The sequence below is a fragment of the Leptodactylus fuscus genome, chromosome 3 (genome assembly GCF_031893055.1).
Source record: "Leptodactylus fuscus isolate aLepFus1 chromosome 3, aLepFus1.hap2, whole genome shotgun sequence".
NCBI lineage: Eukaryota > Metazoa > Chordata > Amphibia > Anura > Leptodactylidae > Leptodactylus > Leptodactylus fuscus.
Window position 1 is genome coordinate 47,604,232 of NC_134267.1, and position 24,794 is coordinate 47,629,025.

General features: G+C 39.3%; 1 protein-coding gene across 4 annotated transcripts in view; it reads left to right on the forward strand.

Annotated features, from left to right (window-relative positions):
• ARHGEF33 (Rho guanine nucleotide exchange factor 33) overlaps positions 1-19,583 on the forward strand; it is a 71,061-nt gene extending 51,478 nt beyond the window's left edge. For 3 of the 4 annotated variants that reach the window (XM_075267540.1, XM_075267541.1, XM_075267542.1), the window contains 9 exons: positions 2,222-2,351; positions 6,782-6,914; positions 7,801-7,884; positions 10,058-10,141; positions 11,901-12,049; positions 13,960-14,127; positions 15,826-16,579; positions 16,661-16,794; positions 18,408-19,583. In XM_075267540.1, coding sequence (XP_075123641.1) covers positions 2,222-2,351; positions 6,782-6,914; positions 7,801-7,884; positions 10,058-10,141; positions 11,901-12,049; positions 13,960-14,127; positions 15,826-16,579; positions 16,661-16,794; positions 18,408-18,537 — 1,766 coding nt within the window. In that variant the 3' untranslated portion in view covers positions 18,538-19,583. The remainder of the gene's footprint in view (positions 1-2,221; positions 2,352-6,781; positions 6,915-7,800; positions 7,885-10,057; positions 10,142-11,900; positions 12,050-13,959; positions 14,128-15,825; positions 16,580-16,660; positions 16,795-18,407) is intronic. The other variant, XM_075267543.1, reaches the window with a different exon arrangement.
• The last annotated feature ends 5,211 nt before the right edge of the window (positions 19,584-24,794 follow it).

A 24,794-nucleotide genomic window follows, 5' to 3' on the forward strand; every position in this document is an offset into this window, starting at 1 on the left:
TCACTACAAGTCTGGGAGGTTTATTATTTGCCTTTGTAAGTCTGGACAAGGTGATCAATTGTTCCTAATATGGCATAAAGAGATTGGCATAACTTGAAGCGAATCTGGTGTCCATAGTGGTGCCCAAAGTTTGTCGATAAAATGAATTTACTTGATGCCTTTCAATTTTAACTCCGATTGCTCAGACTCCCCTTTGTGATCTGTCTAACCTCATCCGTACCCTGGGAATGGTTAATACAGGTGCATTGTGAACTAATGTCCAAAGTGGCCAAAAGACCCTTCGATATCCCAATCAATGGTTCTAACATCCTTATAATATTAGTTGGATCCTCAAGATAGCTGGAAATAATTTTAACATATGGTTCAAGAAATCTATTTTTACACTGAGATAAATTAGAAATCAGAGTCCTGAGCCAATATAATGGATCTCCTGAAGGTGGTGTTGGGGGGATTGTCCAAGTTCTTATGTTATAACTCCCCCATACACATAAAATATTCTTATATGTATGACTATTCAAATTTTTGCATTTTAGTATCTGTATACAGGGTATTAGAAGGTCGAGGTCTGCGCTCACTGGTAAACCTTGTGTGACAGCCAAGAGTCGATACAATGGTGAGATAATAAATGGTGGATTTATTGAAAAAATAGCACGACGCGTTTCGGACCACCACGGGTCCTTTCTCAAGTGCAGATTTTGATAAAAGAAATATACAAAGAATAAAATGTAAAATAAAAAAATATAAAATAAAATATACAAATAGTACAAGAAGCATCAAGCCCATAAATACACAAAGAACATGTTGCAGATATCAATTGCAGCAATAAATAAATATAGTAATAATAAACATGTCTCCAAAGTTATTATACTTTACAAAAGAGTGATGTACACCTCAAGAAATGGCAATGCAGATCTTTTTGCAAGGTGAGTATGTGCACAAATGGATACATAAATAAATGGGTAAATAGATAAATACAGAAACCAGGTTCAGCAGGAAAAAAAGCAACAAGGCAATGAATATTAATTAAAATATTAGTTAAAATGCAGACACTACTGAAAGATACCTGTGTAATGTTTTTTCTTTTCAAGTTACAATCAGTATCTATCATCTTAAACACCTGTTCTCTCAGGGATTACTCAAAGGCAAATGAGTACAAACATAGGTCAAGGCTATATTGATATTGTTCAATATAGCCTTGACCTAATGGTTCAATATAGCCTTGACCTATGTTTGTACTCATTTGCCTTTGAGTAATCCCTGAGAGAACAGGTGTTTAAGATGATAGATACTGATTGTAACTTGAAAAGAAAAAACATTACACAGGTATCTTTCAGTAGTGTCTGCATTTTAACTAATATTTTAATTAATATTCATTGCCTTGTTGCTTTTTTTCCTGCTGAACCTGGTTTCTGTATTTATCTATTTACCCATTTATTTATGTATCCATTTGTGCACATACTCACCTTGCATAAAGATCTGCATTGCCATTTCTTGAGGTGTACATCACTCTTTTGTAAAGTATAATAACTTTGGAGACATGTTTATTATTACTATATTTATTTATTGCTGCAATTGATATCTGCAACATGTTCTTTGTGTATTTATGGGCTTGATGCTTCTTGTACTATTTGTATATTTTATTTTATATTTTTTTATTTTACATTTTATTCTTTGTATATTTCTTTTAGCAAAATCTGCACTTGAGAAAGGACCCGTGGTGGTCCGAAACGCGTCGTGCTATTTTTTCAATAAATCCACCATTTATTATCTCACCATTGTATCGACTCTTGGCTGTCACACAAGGTTTACCAGTGAGCGCAGACCTCGACCTTCTAATACCCTAACTTTTCCCTCCGGTTTTCCGGTGTTTTCGTTGGTTCTGCAGCCACTCCCACCTGGAGTTTTCCTTACGTATGTGACAATAAAGGACACATACTCTTCAGGTGAGAGGTCTACTGGTATTACTCACTGTTATATACATTTTTCTGAAATTGGCATTAATACTACGCTTAGAGCGCTCGGTGTCTCTCTCTTTCTTTTTAGTATCTGTATACAGCTTGCAATTATTATACAGGTCCAACAAGAATTGGCCATGGTGTATTTCTGGTATTTCTCTATCCATTAAGTACAAACTGATATCTGCCAGCCAGAACAACTGATCAACACTGATTCTTACATCCATTGGTGTGTGCGTAATAACACTCATGTTTTTTGTATGAAGCAAGAAGACAGACGGCTGCCAAGGACCTTCTGGAATCAGAGCGAAAATATGTCCTGAATCTGTCTCATATCCTTAAGATAAGAGCAACTCTTCAAGGGTCTGACATCAAGAGGACCACGAAGGAGAGAAGGTACTGAAGTTTGCTCTGTTTCTAATGTAAAATGTAGCAATGATAGTATAGACAGCACAGGAAAGCAACATAGGAGATGATAGCAAGGAAAGCAACATAGCAGATGATAGCACTAAATACAATAAATGTAAGCAGCAGGAAAATGGCAACCATGACATGTACTGTGTGCAAATGACTGTAAGGTGAAAACTGCGCTATTGGTCATAACAACTACATACAGGACATTAGTAATGGTCAAGCCAACACATTCCAAGAAAATCACCTATATGGCTTTGCCTTCTACTGGCACCTTTGGGCTGTATGTCAGACATATGACGCTTACATGGGCCCCCTGGGCTACCACTTTTTATATCATACAGGCAAAACTGATTTTTAAAAAAAAAAAAAAAAAAATAGATTACATGTAAAAACACAAGTGGTATTGCTTATTAGGGCCAGCAGATTTATTTTTTGCTACTTGAGTTCTTGGAAATGTTACTTCAGTTCAGTCTTCCATTGTCCTGTTGAGGACTTTTGTTCCCTTCTATGTGCGAACAGCTTTTATTTCAGCATTGACTGCTTGTAGAAGGTCCAAGGAGAGTGACGTTTTGACATGTAGCTCTGTAAAGGATTGTAGGACATTTTAAGGATCTGGGACACCATCCATCCACAGTAAATGGCAAGCCATTATTGTCAAGTGGAGAAGGCTTAAAATAGCAATGAATCGCCCTAGAATTGTCCAGGCTGCCAAATCACAAGGGCTCAGCCACAACTCCAGGGAATTACAAAACATCACAAAAGAGCATCCAAAAACTAGAGAACTGTCTATTCATGGCTAAGCCGGTATCAATGACTCCACATTGACAAAAAGACTGGTCTAGAGTAGCAATATACCAAGTATAATATAAAATATATATATATAAAATATATAAAATATAATCAGTATCTATCATCTTAAACACCTGTTCTCTCAGGGATTACTCAAAGGCAAATGAGTACAAACATAGGTCAACGCTATATTGAACCATTAGGTCAAGGCTATATTGGTCACTGGTTCTTGGTCACGTGATATGTGACAGCAAGCCAAGGCAGCATATTACAGCAAGAACATGATGCTAGTAGTGTAATGGTATGGCCATGCTTTTCTGTCTCAGGTCTGGACAACATGCCATTATTGATGGAAGCAAGCAGTCTGGGCTGTTCCAAAAACAATTATGACAGTGGTCAGTAATCTCACTTCATGTATATTTGTTTGGCACAGGGCTCTCTCTGATGCTTAACTGTAGCTGAATGGGTTCAAGCAACAAAACAGACCAGGCTATGTGAGGGATATCCTCTGCCTCTCCCCCAAAGCTGACTTACGGCAAATCACCCTGAATCCTGTGTTCAGCCAAAAGTCATAACCACCAGAGAAGAATCATCTGTGCACAAAAAGTCTTGGCCAAGAATCATATTGAAATGGAAGTTTTTCGATTTTCATTTTTCATTTTTGACTCCCCTCCTTCCAAACCCCATGACTTTGTTATTTTTCCGCTTTCAGGGCTAAATGAGGTCTTAATGTTTGCAGGACAAATTTTTGTTCATGATACTACCATTTATTACTCTGTGCAATGTACTAGGAAGTTGGAAACAAATTCAGGATGGGGTGGATTTGAAGAAAAAATGCATTTGTTTGACTTTCTTACAGGCTTTGTTTTTACGGTCTACAGGATCTGAGGTTACGTGTGGGCAGGTAGCGGGAGATTAGTTCGGAGATATATGGAGGGGACAGATTGTGGATGGCTTTGTATGTTAGCATTAGTAGCTTGAACTCAATTCGCTGGGCTATGGGTAGCCAGTGGAGGGACTGGCAGAGGGGAGCAGCTGATGAAGATCGGGGGGTGAGGTGAATTAAGCGGGCAGCGCAGTTTAAGGTGGACTGGAGGGGGGGGCGAGGGGTTATTTGGTTACTATTATGTATGCATTGAATAACTTTCATATAGGGGTCAACATCCTTACAATTATTGCATGGCACTCTGGCTATTTCATCTATGTCCTTTTTTGTTTTTAAAAAAAATCAGTGCACCATACAACAAAGGTTCCTGACCCCTGAGAAAAATCAGATTCTATGAGGTGTATGGTTTTATATTATATGTGTTAAGTTGTGTGAAGTCCATTATTAAAGGGGTTGGCCAGGAGTATACTGTTATTAGCCTATCCTTATGACTGTTCATCAGTAGCAGATCATTGTGGGTCTGACCTCCAGTTGTTTGGAATGTCCATAGTGCACAGGATCTAGCCCAGCTCTGTACACTGTATGGTGGCTTAGAAATGGACTGCAAACTCTGTCTTATCGGAGACTTGAGGACTCCAATTCCTCATGAAACCAATTCAAAACAATATTGAAACATGATAGGTCATCAATAGTTTTCTTCTGGACAATCCCTGTAAATAAAAAATGGAACTTCTTCACGGTTCTGAAACAAAGAGCCCTTTGATGGTTAGACAACTTCTGTCTGGGCTTAGCATATTTATTCTACTTTGCAGTTTTCTCGCAGCTTTGATAGACAGAATCAAAGGAAAGAAGATCAAACGTTGTATTTCCCCATTGTAACCAATCAGCCATAATGCTGGAAGTTTCGGCAGCATCTGAGCAGGCTGTGCTTGTTGTTTCCATAATTTCTAGAGAGGTTAAAGTGATATACAGAAACAGGGTGATACACAAGCTATGCTGTTTCTGTAACTTGTGCTACACATTTCTGTAGCCGACCCTCATTTACTTCTATGGGAGTTATGGAAACAGCATGGCATATTGTGTGACTTGTGGATGAAAGAGGTCGCGGCGTGCTGTTATTGCAATAGACGCATGTGACAGAGATGGGACCCATATTTATGACTTTTATGACGTATCCTGTGGATATGCTATAATTGGTAGAGCTGGAAATATCCCTTTAGGATGGAATTCTTTTTTGTTGTATATTCTAAAATTAAATTTCCTTTAAAGGAAATGCAATTCACAAGCCAGAACGAGAGAAAGATTTTATCCAAGACTTACTTCACATGATAGCATTTTATTCATTTTATTGAGCATACAATGTAATATGGTGTACATTTTCATATTTGGCACAAAATAGTAGTACAATTCATGGCATAAAACAACAACAACAAAATCACAGATTAATCAAATAAGGATCAGTTGAAAGCTGTAAATCAATGCAAACATTTTACAGTAATAGGTTAACATAGGGATCAAACCCTATATGCATATTGTATCTTTTACATTGTAAATAACATGTAAAACCAATAAACGAGAACAAACCACATATAGTGCACATATAGTATATGAAATAAGAAAAAATTGAAGTTTTGCACACGGAAGGACCCTCAAGTCTAGAGTGGAGAGGAACTGGGGTATATCCAAATTATTCAGGGGTACCGTATATGCTTATGCACCAATTTCTTGTATTGGATGGAATTATTAACACATAATAGCATTTTGAATAGTATTTTGTATTGGTTTTTGTAAGACAAAACCAGAAGAACCAAATATTCTATTCCACTTTTTCTATGTAGGTTCCTCTCTTGGTGGTGTTTTACAAATATAGTCCTTCCTTACCTTTCCTCTTAGCGGAACATGTCCAAATTGAATATGCCCTGATATATGTATTATGAGATAACTAGCTTTTCAAGACATCATGATTTTGTGATGATTGCTGAGAAGTTATCTCTACAGAGACCATATTGCCTTGTTTTGATGAACAATGTGCCTCTAAACATATTTGCTTATGTGTTTTTATACTTTGCCTTTAAATTGCAGGGCTTGGCTCTAGGGGCTGCTAGTTACAAGGAGGACTCTGGGAAGAATGGGGAAGCAGAACATTAGCATTAGAATCAGGAAGCAGCGGTGGGCCAGTCACACTCAACTGGGGATGCAGGGGTGCTAGATGGTGCATGGTCCATGGAAGTGTAGATAGCAGAGGCAGTGCTCATGAGGATCCCCTCATACAGGACATTGAGCGCATCACCCACAAAGATGGGCGAATAAAGAGATCTATAAGGGTGGGTTTTTCGCCCCTACTGAGAGTCGCATGTGGTCCCGGATACTGCAGTGAGAAATAGAGACCTGGGGCCTGTCACAGAGTGGTGGGGCAAGTAGGGGGATGGGGTGTCAACATGAAATACCGGAGTAATGTCAGGTCGATGTGAAGTCTAGGGAGCAGATCACCCCAGAGTAAGGCAAGTTCACCCCAAACAATATTTCAGGATTGCTTTATAATACAGATTGTGGCATGGAAATTTAGAAAAAAAATTATCACAAAATGTGATTTAAACAATTAGTTATTTTCAGTGCTAAAACCTTCTAGATTGTACATGTGGATTCTTCTTTTGTTGTCAGATAATCCTTTGATTCATCTTATCCCATTAATAAGGATGAAATCATCTTCAAGGGTCACTTTTTGTTCATTTCTCAGTTTCTTCCCCAGTTCTTTGCGGTACTTGATCCAGCACCACCTGGACCTGCTCCACGTATTGCAGGAGAGAGTAGTAAAGTGGTCCAGACAAGGAATCCTGGGAGACATATTCCTGAAGTTAACCAATGATGAGGTAACTATGCTGTTGTGTAAATGCAGTGAAAGCTTTTTGAGACGACCACCCAAAAGTGCATAAAAAATGGTCTCAAAGAAGATGACTACTACGGAAAGTGAAAATCCATTACAGAAAATTTGGTCTGGATGAAGAGGTGGTCTTCTCAAAAAGATTTTACTGTATCTTGCTTGTCTTAAAGCGCTACTTCCGTGTTCAGGTCTTGTTGATGCAAATTTTGCAAATTTTTTCCCAGATGTGGGTTATAAAGAGAGAGAACTTATAAAGCATCTTCTTCTAATGCTCCTTCTCTTTTCCATCCAATCCTAGTTTTGATTTAAAAAATAGCACCAACAAAATCTGATCATTGAAACCCAACCTATGGAGGCGGTGAAAGGTCCTCCTCAAATATGTAACTCGTGATGTCGATCTGCCTAACTTACCCCTTTCCACCCTTTCTATTGATTCTCTTACCAGTAGGGTTGAGCCGATCTTGAGATTTCAAGATCGATTTTAAAATCCGATTTCCGATCATTTTCCAGCCGATCTCGATCCCGATCTCGATCGTGAAATTTGCTCGATCGCCGATCAGAATCTGATCTTTTCCAATCCCGATCTTCAACCCTAGTCAATGCTTTTCTATGGGAAAAGTCACTTTTAGGGTTGAGCCGATCTTGAGATAACCTCCGATCTCGATCCCACTGGAAAAGATCGGGTCGGAATTCCAATCGCGATCGTGAAATTTACTCGATCGCCGATCGGAATCCGATCTTTTCCGATACCGATCGCTCAACCCTACTTACCAGCGATAACTTTATTGGCTAGCCTGGTATTAATTTAGTAATAATTCCTATGGTTATATATTAATACAAATATTACTCCATCTTTTTTTTTTTTTTTTTTTTAGAACAATTTCTTGGACTACTACGTTGCTTACTTGAAAGACTTACCAGAAAGTATATCAGTGATCCACATTGTGGTCCTTAAAGAGGTAAGTGTACTATATGTATGGGTAGAAAGTAAGCTTGTATTTCTTAGAGAAAGGGGCTGAAGCTTAAGCTCTCGGAACATCATTTTTTTCCGCTATTACATGTGTCATCGAGGAATTGTATGTATCCTAGAAACAATTGAGATTGTAGAGGGACCTTTTTGGGTGATAGGGGAATATTGCTGCAGAGTCTTTCTATCCTATTAATATTATAAATGTGAAAGTTTGTGGGTTTGTGAGTTTGGATGTTCGGATGTTTGTTCCTCAATCACGCAAAACCCGCTCGACCGATTTGGCTGAAAGTTTCCACAAACATAGTTAATACACCCGATTGCGCAATAGGCTACTTTTCATCACAATAGCGCACATACGTTTGTGCCAGGACCCCCACAAAACCCAAACTCACATCACCATCTCTGCAATCTCACACACTTTGGACCATAGCAAGCCACAAAATTCATATTGCCCTCTACAGCCTCGCCCCTAACCCCACACAATCACATATACATATACTTTACCACTCTGCCCCTCACCTTAACGATACTCCAGGAGGCGCTCTATAACGCTCCGGAGCAGCCATGTTTGCCGACCCCCACCGCTCTGACAATCCGCGACACCGCCCACCCATGTCAATACCCCTAGGCAGTCTAATAAATGCAAAAAAAAAAAAGTTTAAAAAAAGTAAAAAAAATATATGAAAACAAATAAAAAGGATTAAAAATTCAAATCACCCCCCTTTCCCTAGAACATATATAAAAGTAGTTAAAAACTGTGAAACACATACATGTTAGGTATCCCCGCATCCGAAATTGCCCACTCTACAAAGCTATACAAATATTTTTCCTGTTCGGTAAACGCCGTAGCGGGAAAAATGGTCAAAAGTGCCAAACCGCCGTTTTTTCACTGTTTTGATTCTGATAAAAATTTGAATAAAAAGTGATCAAAGCAATAACATTTCCCAAAAATGGTAGAACTACAAAGTACACCTGGTCCCGCAAAAAAAGATGCCCTATGCATCCCCGTACACGGACGTATAAAAAAGTTACGGCTGTCGGAATATGGCGACTTTTCAAAAAAAAATTTTTTAACATAGTTTTGGATTTTTTTAAGGGGTCAAAATGTAAATAAAACCATATCAATTTGGTATCCCCGGAATCATAACAAAACACAGAATACAGGGGACATGTCATTGTGGCTGCACAGTGAACGCCGTAAAACCAAAGCCCGTAAGAAAGTCGCAGAAATGCATTTTTTCTTCAAATCCACCCCATTCTGAATTTTTTTCCCTGCTTCCCAGTACATTACATAGAATAAATAATGGTGATGAAGAAAAATTTGTCCCAGAAAAATTAAGACCTCATATGGCTCTGGGAGCGGAGAAATAAAAACGTTATGGGGTTTAGAAGGAGGGGAGTCAAAAACTAAAAACCAAAATCACAAAAATGCCATCGGCGGGAAAGGGTTAACTTCAAATACTTCTGTCCCAAAGTCACTCACAACAGTTTCTCACAACACCGTATATATATATATATATATATATATATATATATAGCAGCTCAAATACAAATTAACTTCAACACAAAAGTCTCACGTATTCTATGAATTACAGCAAAAACAAGATACAAACTTACATTTCATATCCCATCCCTTATACACAGTACGAAAACCTTACCCACGCCTGTATATACCCACTTCTACAATCACCGCAGACGAAGTCGCAGGTACCAGCTAGTAATACATAAGGGTAACATTATCTGTTATAACAAGCCCATACTGTAAAAATCTGATTAATAGTGAAATATGGAATGGGAAAAGGCAATAAAATCTAAGTGTATGGTAAGCATAGGTTATCAATATCAGATCAGAGAGAGTCTGATACCTGGCAAACTTATTGACCAGCAGCTAATACACAGAGAATGGAGCAGGAAGCAATTCAAGTGATCTTTTAAATCTGCAGTAATCTGATCTGACCACTAGACAGAGAACGGTGCTGTCTGCTTCCTTCTCCATTTACTATGTATCAGCTTCTAAGAACAGTTAATCAATGGGGGTGCCAGGTGTCAGAGCCCAGAAAACCCCTTTAAAGGGAGTCTATTTGCGGCCATAGCTGAGGCACTGAGCATTATTGTATTATCTAGAAATATGTAAAATCTTAAACCTTCTGTTATCTGACTAGGCTGAAGAAGACCTGAAGTCAGATTTGTACATACTGCTTTTCCATGTAGTTCAGCGCATCCCAGAATATCTTATACTATTGCAGGTAAGAATAATACATTATTTCTATCTGACTTCACAAGGCCTCCAGCAGTATGTGATGTAAGTTAGTGGATATCTGAGTATAACCAGTGAAATAAATACAATGTGACTGCTCACGGGGTCCTATAAAACCTTGTGCAGGAACGTCACTTACATTATTCAATGAGAAAGTTTTCCGTACTGCAATTTATAATTGTGAATGACTATTGTACTTGTATATGAGGGTTATCTCAGGCAACCAGGTACCTTGTACTAACATATGAAGGAATCCTCAAAAAACATATGTATTTCATCTTTACAGAATATGATAAAAAAGCACAATACCTTTATGTAACACATAAAGTGGTTGTATAAGACAAGACATTGATGATCTATTCTTTAAGTGTATGGGAGCTGATCTGTAATAGAACAGCATGGACGCTATACAGCATATGGAGCCATCTATTACCCCTGTGCACTGTAAGATATGGTTGTTGGGCGTCAGACCTCCCACCGCTCTGATATTGAGAACCTATCCATCAATATCTGATCTTTGATTTTCAATTACCCCTTTGGTGGTCCTTCAGGAATATGTGATGTCTGGAGACTGGGACACCATGTGGTCAGGTTACCATTGAGGGAGCTTAAAAAAAAGAAATGGACTTGTCTAAATCCAATATCGAAGTTTATCGCTTTTAATAATAATACCCAGAAAACCATTTTGATACAAAAGTTATTTGTGGCATATCCACAGAATCCAGGCTGGAGTGTGTCTGTAACTCCCATAGTCTAAAATATAGAGATGTGGATGTGAGCAGATTCCTATTCTCCCAGCTTAGGGGTTAAGTTTTAATTTAGCACGGATAACCCCTTTAAAGGGGTTTTCTCATCTCAGTATTTCAGCAGTCTCTTCTTCTCACTCCCTGTATTTCTGACACTTTCCATTCCTCTTGCCTGAAAAGTTTGACAATACTTCTGCAGTTCATATACTATGCACATGCTTCTAGAGAATGGACTCAGTGTTATCTGTGTGTTTACATAGAGATATATCAGACTTGGCTTTATCAGCAAAACTGCAATTAGCTGAACGATTGCCCTGTCGGCAAGAGTAGTGAGTAAGTTACATCACTTATCCTATAGTTCCGTGGTTAGAGCAACATAGTGTAAACCATGGCATGAATAAGTTCACATAGCAGGCAAACAAAGCAGCATTTCTAAAGGCATATATTTAAGAAAAGGCTTCAATTTACATAAGCTACCCATATAGATAGGCTCCTTGAGATGGGACAATCCCTTTAAGGATGCTACGCCAGTTTTGTGATTTGAAATAGTCACTTTTTTGGTGCATGCAGAATTTCCACCCTTTTCTAGCTCTCATAACACTTTTTCAAAAAGTAGTCAGAATAGTGTCAGGGCCTCCACGGTATATCACATGTAATATAATTTGTGGTAGGAAACTGGCACATAGTATAACTGAAATCTTGGGGCTGGCAGAGGTTTCAGCTTTCTACACAAGACAGGTGCCACAGTTCTTATAGGATCTGTACCTCTTAATAATTGTGAATTGTCTGACTCAAGCGGGGAATAGAGTATGACCAGTGTATGAAACATCGGACAATAATTTCTCCCCAATATCTGTTTTGTCTATATGTACAATTTTATTATTGTTTTAAGTTATTAGTTTATATGAATTATTTTTCTGTTGGTCATGTACTTAGAGGTGTGAAATTGACAAGAATAAAAGGATTTGTATTTCAGCTTCTTATTTGCTCTTTTCCATTTAGAATATCCTGAAATTTACAGAACAGGATCACCCGGACTATTACCTGCTGTTGGTTTGTGTCCAAAGGCTGCGTGTTTTTATATCACACTATAGTGTTCTCTTCCAATACAATGAGGATTTGTTAATCCAGAAAAGGAAAAAACTTAAAAAGTACGTTTTCACAAATGAAGATGTGAAATACAATTAAAATAATAAGTATATGTTGTGTATATATAGAAAAATAAATTAGTGTAAAATGTTTTATTGTCCAAAAACAACACCACTCTTGTCCATGGGTTGTGTCTGGTGTTACAGCTTAGGTTAGTTTACCTGAATGAAGATGATCTACAATACCTGACACAGGAAGATGGTGTTGTTCCTGGAAACAAAATGTAAAATGTCTGATACTATACTGAACGCCCCCACAAACGGAATACTGAACGCATTAAAAAGCGGTGAGCAATGAAAACACATGGACCCCATAGACTATAATGGGGTCCGTGTGTTTTCCATGTGGTGTCTGCACAAATCATGCGGAGAGGAAAGTACTTCAAGAACTACTTTCCTCTCCACGTGATTCGTGCAGACACCGTGCGGAAAACACACGGACCCTATTATAGTCTACGGGGTCCATGTGTTTTCATTGCTCACCGCTTTTTAATGCGTTCAGTATTCCGTTCGGGTGGGCCCCAAGCAGACTCCCCAAACGGAATACTGAACGCAGATGTGAACCGGGCCTGAGAGAGATCATGAAGATGTAATCTGTGGGGATTTGATACCCAAGAACCTAAAGATAAGTTGCCCAATGAGGGACTCAGGTGAATTCTGCTTCTACTTCACAGGCCGGTGTGTTCACATAGCTGGCGACAAATTTCTGGACAATTTTGCCTCATCCCATCCAGCCCAGGATGTCCACACACTACCTACTTTAAGAGCTAATGTTACCCAAATTTTTCCTAATTTGCTGTTAGTCACACCAACCCCTCTGATCTGATATTGGTGTCCTATACCAAGGACAGGTCATCCATATTACAATCTTAGAAAACTCCTTTCATTTTATTGGTATAACTGCTTGTGTCTTACCAATAAGACTGATGAAGAAGAAATAATAATGTCAAGGTGAAAAACAAATTTTGTGAAAGATTTACCGTCACATAAAGGAGCTACAAACATTAGAAAATCAATATGGCTACTTACATTCATTATAGTTTAACAACCAGTGTTCAGATTTTTTATTGTGTTTAGATTTTCCTGACAGGTAATAGATGATTTTTTTTTATTTAGCCACAACAAATGACAAGAAGAAAGTGATGAAATGTGTTAAGGAAGAAGTTATCACTGGGATCCAGGGTTAGAATCCAGCCAAGGACAACATCTCCATGAAGTTTATATGTTAGGCCTTGTTCACATCTGCATCGGTAATCCATTTGGGGGAGTTCGCATGGTGACTCCCCCCTAATGAATTACTGAACACATTGGCAAGTGGTGTACAGTGAAAGCACACAGACCCCATAGACTATAATAGGGTCTTTGTGCTCTCCACACGAATCATGCGGACAGGAAAGTAGATCATGAACTGGTATCCTGTCCGCATGTTCCTTGCAGAGACCATGTGGAAAGCATATGGACCCCATTATAGTCTATGGGGTCCGTGTGCTTTTACTTCACACCGCTTGCCAATGCGTTCGGTAGTCCGTTCGTGGGGGCCCCATGTGGATTCCCCTGAACGGAGTATCAACGCAGATGTGAACCAGGCCTTACATTGGTTTCCTCCCAGGCTTCAAAGAATGATGGCGAATTTAGGTTTTGAGGCCTACTTGGGACAGTTAGCGTTGACAGTATGTAAAATGCTGCAGCATATTTTGGTGGTATATAAGCAAACAAAAAACTAAAGTCTGTCTGTGGGATGTGTCTAATATATCTTTAAAATACACACAACCCATAGACGTTTTTTCTGAAAAAAATATTGAAAATCTTCGTTTTCCAATCCTGTTAAAGTGCTAAATATTCAAGCTATTGAAATTATTTTTATTTGCATCTTCTTATAACATTTGCATAAAGGATCTTGTTTTTTTTCTTAGATCTTCTCTGATTAAGCTGTACAAAGGCCTCGCGTCTCAGTCCACGGTGACTGGTCAGGAACCTCCGCCTAATCTGACCAATTCTGCAAACATTAAAGAAAATGTCGCTCAATCTGACGAGACCCTCCAGCCCTACAACACTACATCAGGCTCCTCATCCTCCGTCATGTAAGGGGGTTCATGATGAAGATCACTAGAAATTGTATGGGGGTCTATAATGGCGTATTTGGGGCATATTTGTCATAGATAGATAGATAGATAAGAGGTAGGTAGGTAGATAGATAGATAGATAGATAGATAGATAGATAGATAGATAGATAGATAGATAGATAGATAGATAGATATATGTACCTGCATGTTTGTGTTTTAGTAACATCTGGCTAGTATGGCATGCTTTAGAAGCCATATCTGACACCCATCACACAGCACTTGATATATTAGTAGTCATACATGCCAAAGTCTCTTACTTTAAGTGTTTTATAAGACTGGACTTTTGTTGATATAGTGAAGTGACAAATTACCCTCTTTACTAAAAATGAATGAATTTTTTTCATCTTATACCCATTTATGATCTCTTAAAGGGCATCCATATGAACAGGAGATCAGTGTAGAATAAACTGTTAATATTTGTTGGTACTTTAATACTCATCAGTGGAAATTTTCCATTAAAACATCTATAAATAAAATGTATATAATGTAAAATCTTGCGCTGATGTCAGAACCTGACAATTATAGACTGTGTCCTGTAAAAGCAGTGTAATGTAGTTCACTGTTAGGAGAAGCTTCTGCTGTATCAGGAATTGACTGACGGACTGAAATAGCGCCCCCTCTGCCTTTAAATGGATTCTCCAGCGTGCCTGTGAACGTGAACATTTGCTACCTCCAGGGTTTTGGTCAGTGAGCCCAAGGGTTCCAAGCTACTTCAGAGTCACGTGATCGGAGTGAGTATCTGGTCTCCTAGTTTACCTGTGATATGGTGTCTGGCTTAACTACTATAATCATGTATTCAGCCAGGCCCATAGCACAGGTAGCTAGCAATGAACAGGAGAGTAGAGAGGAGACAGAGCAACTCAGGAGCTGGGTGCTGGTTCCAAACCAACATGGAACCCCTGGGTTTGTTGCCTGTATATACTGATTTCAGACAGACATTGCGACCAAGTCTTCCACGGAGACTCCGATGCAAATGTGAACGTAGCCTGAGTATTGCAAGGAACAATGTAATTCTTATTTCAATTTATAAAGTAGATTAGAAATCACCTTGAAGTTCCATAACCCTTAGTAATGTACTACGGCCTTAAGCTTTTATATAACCATTACATTCTCAGCCTTTTACCATCCATTGCACAAGTAGAAAAAGTTCCAGCACAAAGGGCAATATTCAATAAAATTTAACGTTTATTCTGGAAACATATTCCATATGATAAAAATAAAAAAGGAGAAAAGCCAAAAAAGCAGAAAAAACATGCATCAGACAAGGGGAATCAAAAAAAGTGAACAAACTCACATTACGTGTGTGTATGGTGTTGGGATGCCATACACACACGTAATGTGAGTTTGTTCACTTTTTTTGTTTCCCCTTGTCTGATGCATGTTTTTTCTGCTTTTTTGGCTTTTCTCCTTTTTTATTTTTATCATATGGAATATGTTTCCAGAATAAACGTTAAATTTTATTGAATATTGCCCTTTGTGCTGGAACTTTTTCTACTTGTGCAATATCACTTAGCTTGACCGGAGGACTTTAGTTTCTGTGCACTCAGGGATTATAACCAGTGCAGTTTGTTCACTTTTGGAAGCTGTGGATATCCTTTGCGTGCTTTTTCTTTTACCATCCATACTATAATCTAAACTCATCTCTATATGTTTAAGGCATCTAGTTCCTCATGCTAAAAAGAGCAGACAGACTCCAGTGGAAACCATCCAGCCCTTAAAGGCATCTGATTGGGAAACTGAAGGAAAGAAGCATGAAAGGTCGGAGAATATCACCGGGCCATTGTCATTCATTGGGAGCGACCAAGAAGCAAATTCTCTCCCTTTACAGTCTATCCCAGAAATGGAATATGAAAGCAACTCTGTGGATACAATGCTTGATGTTGAAAGGTCTATGAGAACCTCATCCAATATTCTACCGGATGGTAACTTTGCCCGAAACTATGAAGAATTTGAGTATGGAGGAGAAATAATAGGAATTTCTACTCCATACGAAGAGGAAAGCTTTCCAAATAGGACCCTTTATGAGTCATGTTCAGCGGGGTCCTCAGAGTCCAGCCTTGATATTTGCTTTTTAAGACCGATCAATTTCACACTTGAGTCCAACAGAACAGATCGTTCCCATCAACCTCTGGCCAGAAGCTGCATGTCACCAGTGAGCAATAGTAGCTACAGGCATGAAGGTATCCATGCAAAAAACAAACCATTAAGTCGATCTCTCAAGGAGTTCCCTCGTAGTCATGAGACAGTGACTACCAGGTTGTACAGCACCAGAAGCACCCATGCCAATAGGATGCAATTCAAGCAGGATCGAAGCACCCAAGCCCACGGTCTATCAGCTTCAGCCCGTAGCTCCCATAGGCCCTTCTACATTCCACCGAGACCCCACGTGGAGAGTAGGTCTTTACTAGAGGTAAGTAGTGTGATAATTGAGTAGTTTCGACAAATTGTTTTGGAAGTTTTTGAGAATATCTTTTTTTTTTTTTTTTTAAAGGATATCCATATGGATGGAAACGCAAGATTCTATCATAAGGACGAAACTGAGCAAACATCTTTTAGTGATCATCATCCCAGGTCAGATCAGAAGGGCGGCTTCCGAAGCTCATTCCGTAAACTGTTTAAAAAGAAGTGAGTGCAGCCAAGGCTTTGTATCTCTAGTATGAGGGATGTCCAGAATTGATGCAGGTAGTGGAGTAGCACAGGGACACCCGCAATAACTGTTTTAGGTAGAATAGATGTAAGCTATACAGGAGACTAGCTACATGTGGCAATACTAAATGATCAGGAGTATAGCATGCAGCATCTTCATTCACAGTCACCGAGTCAAAATAAAGAAAACATTCTAAAGACAATTAGGCAGAATGATTAAAAGTGCCATTTTGTGCGCCAGTCTTAATAAAAGCCCTGACTGGCGCAAAGGCGCTCCTGAATTATCAAGAGGCTCCGGTAACTGGTATAGATTTCCTGTATAAATCACATCAGAAAACTGGCGTGAGTTATAATAAAGCCAAGACATCCCGACTCACTGTCCACCCGCTCTGTCTACATTTGAAGAAAATGCTGAGCAAGGTACAGAACAGGGTACGTAGTGCAACTATGGCCCAAGAAAGAGCCTTGTGTAAAATATGTGCCAAATTATAAAACATCTACACCAAATTGCCCCAATCTTCTATAGTCTTTATCCGTCACTGCAACCATACTGTTCTTCTACAAGTCAGGTAATTCAATGGAAACATCACTGAGATTGTGAATTATTGTCCATGTATACAATCCAGTGTTCCAATCTCACAACAGCGTCTTCTCTAGTGCACTACCAGTCAGTGCATGCGAGGTCATAATGTAACATACATGAAACAGTTTCCTCATATTTAAAGCTGCATGGAAGATACAACTGATCAGGTCTCATGAAAAAAAACAAAACAACAAATGTTCTTCATTGGATTTTATTTAAAGGGGTTTTCCCATCTCAGTGTTTCAGCAGTCTGCCCGCAGTCTCTTCGTTCTTCTTCTCACTTCCTGTATTCCTTCCCCCCAGGGGAATGGGTCTGAGAAGTATCACAATACATATGCAGATCAGATAATATGGAGATGCTTATAGAGAACGGACTCAGTGTTATCTGTAAGCTTACATAGAGATATAACAGACTTGGCTTTATCAGCGAACTGCAATTAACTAAACTGATTGTCCTGCCGGCACTGAGTAAGTGACGTCACTTGTCCTACAGGTACGTGGTTATAGCAACGCTGTGTAAACAATGGGAGGAATAAGTTCACATAGCAGGCATACAAAGCAGCATTGCTAAAGCAATATATTTACAAACAGTCTTCAATTTACATAAGCTACCAATATAGATAGGATCCTTGAGATGGGACAATCCCTTTAAATTAAAAAGTGGGGTTTTTCTTGGTTGTTTTTTTTTTTTTTTTTTTTTTAAATAAAGTTTAGTTTAATACAACAAAAATATTTGAAAGCCCTTGATACTGCGATCTTGGCTGAGAAAGGGGCACCATATAGATAAATATCTGTGACCAGCAAACTTAGCTACAAGACTACCATCCCTTGTGTTGAAAGAGGCTCCTACTCTGCCTCCATTCACTAATCTTGAAGTCCTCGATACAGTCACATTAACAGCTAAAACAGTTTTCATTGACATTATATGACATCTAGATATGTTTTTGCATTTGTTTTGAATCTGATGAATTATATCAAATTGTGTCTTTGCTATGTTCTGAGATTTTAGGTCCTCTGGACTAGAAAACAAAGAGAAGATGAGTGAGAAGTCATCCATAGACCAGTCTCCAACTAGGCAGGAGATCTTCAGGGCTCACTCTGCTCTGCTTAATGAGCTTGACCGAGGTACAGCCGTGTAGTAGGAAGCTGTAACTCTGTGTAGTCGAGGGGGCTGACTACAAGCCTTATGGGAGCCACAACAATGGCTAGCTGGCATTCAGGATCCTCAGTCATGGAAACAGAAAAACACATCTTACAACAGATATTTCACATGTGCATCCCTTAGCGTTACCCACAAAACCTTGTCAAGTCTCCAAATCCTTATTATTATGTTGACTATTGTGTTCTGTGGATGCCCAAAGCTATAGACCAAAATAATGCCCAATGCCTATGAGTTGTCCACATAATGTGTCACAATGGAATCTCAGATATTTCACTACAGTCCTCATACAGTAGTGTAGGCAAAATCAGCACAAGTACCCAGCATTAACCAGAAATGTACACCCTATAATATGAAGCGGAACTGCTATCTACTCTTCTACAGGCAATGTTCAGCATTGGAGACTATCACCAAGCATTTTATCAAGGTTCCTTGATATTGTGGACATTTGTTTGTCATAGGGTTGGGCATGTAAAAGTTATATTATTGCCATACTGGGTGTAGAGAGTTACTGGACCTGTGACCTGCCACCAGGAACAATGCTATCACTACTGACATAACTGGTGCCATTCCTGTTGATACAGCGGATACCTACGGGGAAGAACAGTCGTATTATCGAAATTTATCAATTAGTGCTATAATATTTCTGCCTAATAGAGAATAATAAGAAAATGAGAGGTAAAAGCTTTTACTATACATGCTTATTACTGATACCGCTATACGTCCTTGGTCTCAACACATAGTTGCTTGTTTAACCCTTTATTTAATATACCGAATGTATTATTATTATTATTTATTACCATTATTTACTGTGGGAGGAATGGAGTGATCTCTTGTTAACAGGACTTAGTCCCTTTAAGTAAATGATAAGATATCTAGATATTGTATTCTGCACATGCTGAAGGGGGCGCTGATTTATAAAAAGTTAGAATATTTTTGCATAAATGTTCCTTGGGGTCAGAGCTTGTTTTTAATGCAAACTGGTTTACGAGATGTGAAATGTGCCATTAGATACAATGAGTTACAGCGATTAGTGGCCCCCAACCAGTAGCTGGGGAGCCACATGTGACTCATGGCCCCAATCTTTGTGGCTCGCCATGGAAGCCCCAAGTGTCCCCCCCCCCCGCACTGGTTACATATGACTTACATACTGGCAATATTGAATATGTATCTAAAACCTAGCAATGGCCGAGGAACTAGAAGACACGATCCTTCCAATATGTACAGTAATCTTAGGATTCTCTAATATGAGACAGAAGTAAATCACATCAACTTACTCTAAAAATAAAGATAGTACATAGTGAAATTCATGGTTAAAAACACTAGAGATCTACAATTAAAGGGGTTGTCCAGTTTCTGACCAATATTAAAAGACAAATACTACAAATATACCGTTCGTATAATAAAAAATTCTACAATTTTCCAATATAATTTCTGTATCAATTCTGCACAGGTTTCTATATCTCTGCTTGCTGTCTTGGCCATTTTTTCAGGTGTGGATTAGCCCCTACTTTCAGTGGATAAAAATCAGTCCATGGTCATGTGATGTACACACAGGTGCACAGTTCATTACCAGGCAGATGTCTGATTACTGATATCTGATTACGAGCCGTGCACCTGTGTGTTCATCACATGACCATGGACTGTACATCACATGACCATGGACTGTACATCACATGATCATGGACTGTATATCACATGACCATGGACTGTATACCACATGACCATGGACTGTACATCACATGACCATGGACTGTACATCACATGATCATGGACTGTACATCACATGATCATGGACTGTACATCACATGACCATGGACTGTATATCACATGACCATGGACTGTATATCACATGACTATGGACTGTACATGACATGATCATGGAATGTACATCACATAACCATGGACTGTACATCACATGACCATGGACTGTACATCACATGACCATGGACTGTACATGACATGACCATGGACTGTATATCACATGACCATGGACTGTATACCATATGACCATGGACTGTAGATCACATGACCATGGACTGTACATCACATGATCATGGACTGATATTTATCTACTGGAAGTAAGCAGAATGAATGACAGCATGCAGAGATATAGAAAATTAGGAGCAATTGATATAAAAAGTATATTGGAAAATTGTCTATCTTTTTATGATACAAACCATAACATTTGATTTTCAATATTGGTCTGAAAGTGGTCAACCCGTTTAAGGCTGCAGTTTTAATGAAGGCCCGACTAGCTCAAGGGTGCATCTGAATTTTCAAGAAGCTCTAGGAACGGCATAGAGTTCCTGTATATTGAAAATATATTGGAGAATTTTATACATTTTATGCATTTTTATTATGCAGACCTTAGCCCTTGTCTCTCAATATTGGTCTGGACAACCCCTTTAAATTCTATTAATCCATTAGTCAAAATGTTATTACACTGGGGCATAGAAACCTCAAGTTTGCATTATTTTAATGCCATATTTAAAAAGAACTTTGCACGACCTCCACTGCTTTGCATCCTTCAATAGGAGCTATTCCACTGATTTGGAATTTTTCTTTAGCCCACTGTCCCTGAGCAATCAATGCAGTTAAGGTTAGAGGTTAAAACTGGAATCAGTGGAGCGGCATCTATTGAGGAAAGGTCTTTTTTAATTATACACTTACTGTACAGAGATCTGTTCATACAATATAGAAACATATGGACAAACTCATCTTAAAGACGTTTGATTTTGAAGTTTAGTAGTAATGAGAGATCTAGATGTCTCAGGCCAATATAACAGAGACATTACATGACATAACCAACATACTCCCTATTGGATCGGTCAGAGCCACCATCATAGGCAAAGTGTATAAGGTATTGTTAGCAGAGAGGTAGAGGTAGGTGACCCATAGCGACTGCTTGTACAAGTATGTGCTTTTAGAAAGCAGCCCGTAAGTTGGCAAAGAATAAAAGCAATATATTGTGGGACTGTAATATACCGAGTTTGGAAGGGGGATAACAAAGTGACGCAAATACTGATAGACTGGCTTCTTATGGTAGATTGTGCGAATAGTAAAGGGGCGAATAGTAAAGCAGAAGGTGCAGAACAGCATGTGACATTTCTCATACATCAAGGACTATGGAGAGTGTTATTTAGGATGGTGGTTGGGGTGACAACTGTGCAGATTTGGTCTACAATAAAGTACAACAAAACACTAAAAAAGTATCCAAAATATAATGTCTTTCTTATAAATGCAATTCTCTTTCCTAACATAGTAAGAAGCTACAACCCACTGCATAAAGGAGTTGTCCTATATTAGAAAAAAAACCACCTGCTTTATTTTTTCCCAGAAACATCACCTCTATTGTCCATGACCGGTCTGGGTCTGATTTTATAGCTCATGCCCATGGACAAAAGCGGCAGTGGATCCTGGAAAAACATAAAGCAGACACTTTGCAAAGACACTTTGAATATTTGTGCATTGTTCATTATTACCATTATTGTTAATCTTACCATTTATAGCATTTTTTTCTATTGGTGACCTTTAATATCTCTTGTAATAAATCTTTTCGGCTACCTTACTTTTGACTGCTTACTAAACATCTGGGAATGTGTTATTTACTTTTTTGGAGCACAGTAAGTGTTGTTTTACAGCATGTTGGCAGGTTTGCTGTATATACATAAAGAGGACCTTTTACCACCTCCAAACCTCCAACAAGTCAATGTCTTTGCATTTAATAGACACTGCTCCACTGAATCTAGAACAGTTGGATTTTTTTCTCTAGCCCCACCATTCCTGAGCAATCACTGCTGTTCATTTTGGTGCCTGATATGTATTTAGGTTTAGGTGGGCGGTGTCAGGCAGGAGCAGACAAGGGTTGTGATTCTGAGCTCTGACACTGGCTGCATCTGATTGGAGCTCTGAATCACACCCCCTGCCTGACACTGCCCTTCTGACATTACAGAGCTTAAATAAGATATCAGGTACCAAAACTAACTGCACTTGTTGCTCAGTAATGGTGGGGCTAGAGAGAAAATTACAACTGCATTGGATTCAGTAGAGCAACACCTATTAACACATGGATGGGTTGAACAATCTGACACCAGGGTGAAGCATATTAAACCATCAACACAATGCAATGTGTTTTTTACTCATGACAATTCATGCCCCTATTGCCGAGATATTTATTAATTTCACCATATGCTAATGAGTATTCTGGAGCACCGAGGGCGGCTATGTTGTCTAGGAATGTCCTCCTTCCTTCCTTTTTTTGAGTAACAGGGCTTGGCTTCCAACTTATTAGAGCCGTGTGGGATGCAGCAGTTTGGAGAAATGGAGTTGTCCTGAGTGCTCCATATATTGTGAAATAACTGAACATTTTAGCAATAAAGACACAAAATTCATGAAGTGAGCCTGACCTATCTAACGATGCTGCCATCAGGATAGCTGATACATGTATGATACATGTATGATTGCTGGGGGTCCTACCACTTTGATCTCTACCAATCACTAGACCATGGATCACCGAGTCCCTGAGTGCATGGAGTTGTACTGAGCCCTGCTCTATTCACTTCTATGAGGCGGCCAGAGAGCTGATTTGGACTATCTTTGTCAGTCCCCCGAAAGGCGCAGAACTCAGGGATGGTTTTCAACCAAACGACACGATTTTGCAATCAATGTTAATGGGTACGAGAGTTTGCAGTCGTTAAAAGGGATTTCTGTCCTAGTCAAAAAAAGTAATTGAGGGCCTGAGGAGCGGGTAACATATAAAAAAGAAATGATTCTCACCTACCCCTGGACCTTGGTTTGGTTGGCCCAACTCGGATTCCCTCCAATCACTGGCTTCAACAGTCGCATGTTGGATTCCGGTGATATTGTTGCTGCCATTTGGCTCATTGGGGTCACCTTTGCCCCTGCACTTCTGACCTGAGCAGTCTAGGGACTGGAGGTAATGGGGACAATTGCCCCAGCCGAGGACCTGGAATAGGATGGTATCTTTTCCTTTCTTCATTTTCAGCCATTCTCAGCCCCCAGTTAGTTTTTCGGTTAACCATTCTGTATCGACAAATTTATTTTTTTTTAATGCATTTCATTACTATGTATCTTATTTCGTTGTCACTTTGCCTCACGATACATATATTGTTTTTTACCTTTAGAAGGGTCTTTGTGTTTCGGTCAATGGTTTTGCCAACTATGACTATGCCCACTTAAGGCGACACTGTCCCTTTCTAGTCATTTGCCAGTGTAGCTTACCCAAGTGGCTTCATGGAGACAACATGCTGAATCTTCCTCTGATACATGGAGAATAGAATGGAGGAGATATTACAGTGAGCACGATACTGACTCAGGAGGGAATGTTGGCAATGTTCAATGTTGGTTAGTAGACTTGTTACTACACCGGCAGTAATGAACACTATTTTATTAGACTATAGACCTGAATTGGTAGGAGCAGGTTTATACCGCTCTATAAATGCACTAATAAAACTTTATGAAGCTGCCATCTAGTATGTAAAATAACTCTCCTGGTAGAACATATGGGCATTGAGACATGTTGTATTCTATCCATTGTATAATACATACAAAAACTATAAATAGGATGTCCACTATCAGGTACGTTGTAGGTTGCTTATTTGAAGGTTGGGATGGTACGGCCTCTAGGCACCATGTATACTGGCATTTTTGTTCTCCATCCCAGAGGTTCACTAACAAACCTGAAACTGAAGGGTCAGAAAAGTGAGTAGCTGGCAACAGATTTCCAGGAAAAAATAGAAGAATTAAGTGGCTCCAGAGCTGTAGTTCTCTACAGTATAAAGTAAGGGCTAGTTCACACGGGGGCAAGGAGGTGGATTTTGACAGCAGATTTCGCCTCAAAATCCGCCTCCATACAATGGTGGTCTATGGAGACCACTAGCGTTCTTTTTTCCCCGCTATTGGCAACATGCCGATAGCGGAAAAAAGAAGCGAGCTGCCCTTTCTTCAGGCGGATTCCGCAACTCGCTGAGCCCCAGCTTCCGCCTAGCGGCAACAACCTCTGGAGTCGGCCCATTCATTTGAGCCAACCCCGGATGGGGAAGCCACGACTGTGACGGTCGTGGCAGGCTGGTTTTGACCCGAGAGTGACGCAGCGTCACCCTCGGTGCCAAAATCCACCCCACCGCCCCGTGTGAACGAGCCCTAAAGGAATAAAATATAAAGAGACTTATTTCATCATAGAGTCACATTGTACAGTTGTCTATTTGCATCACT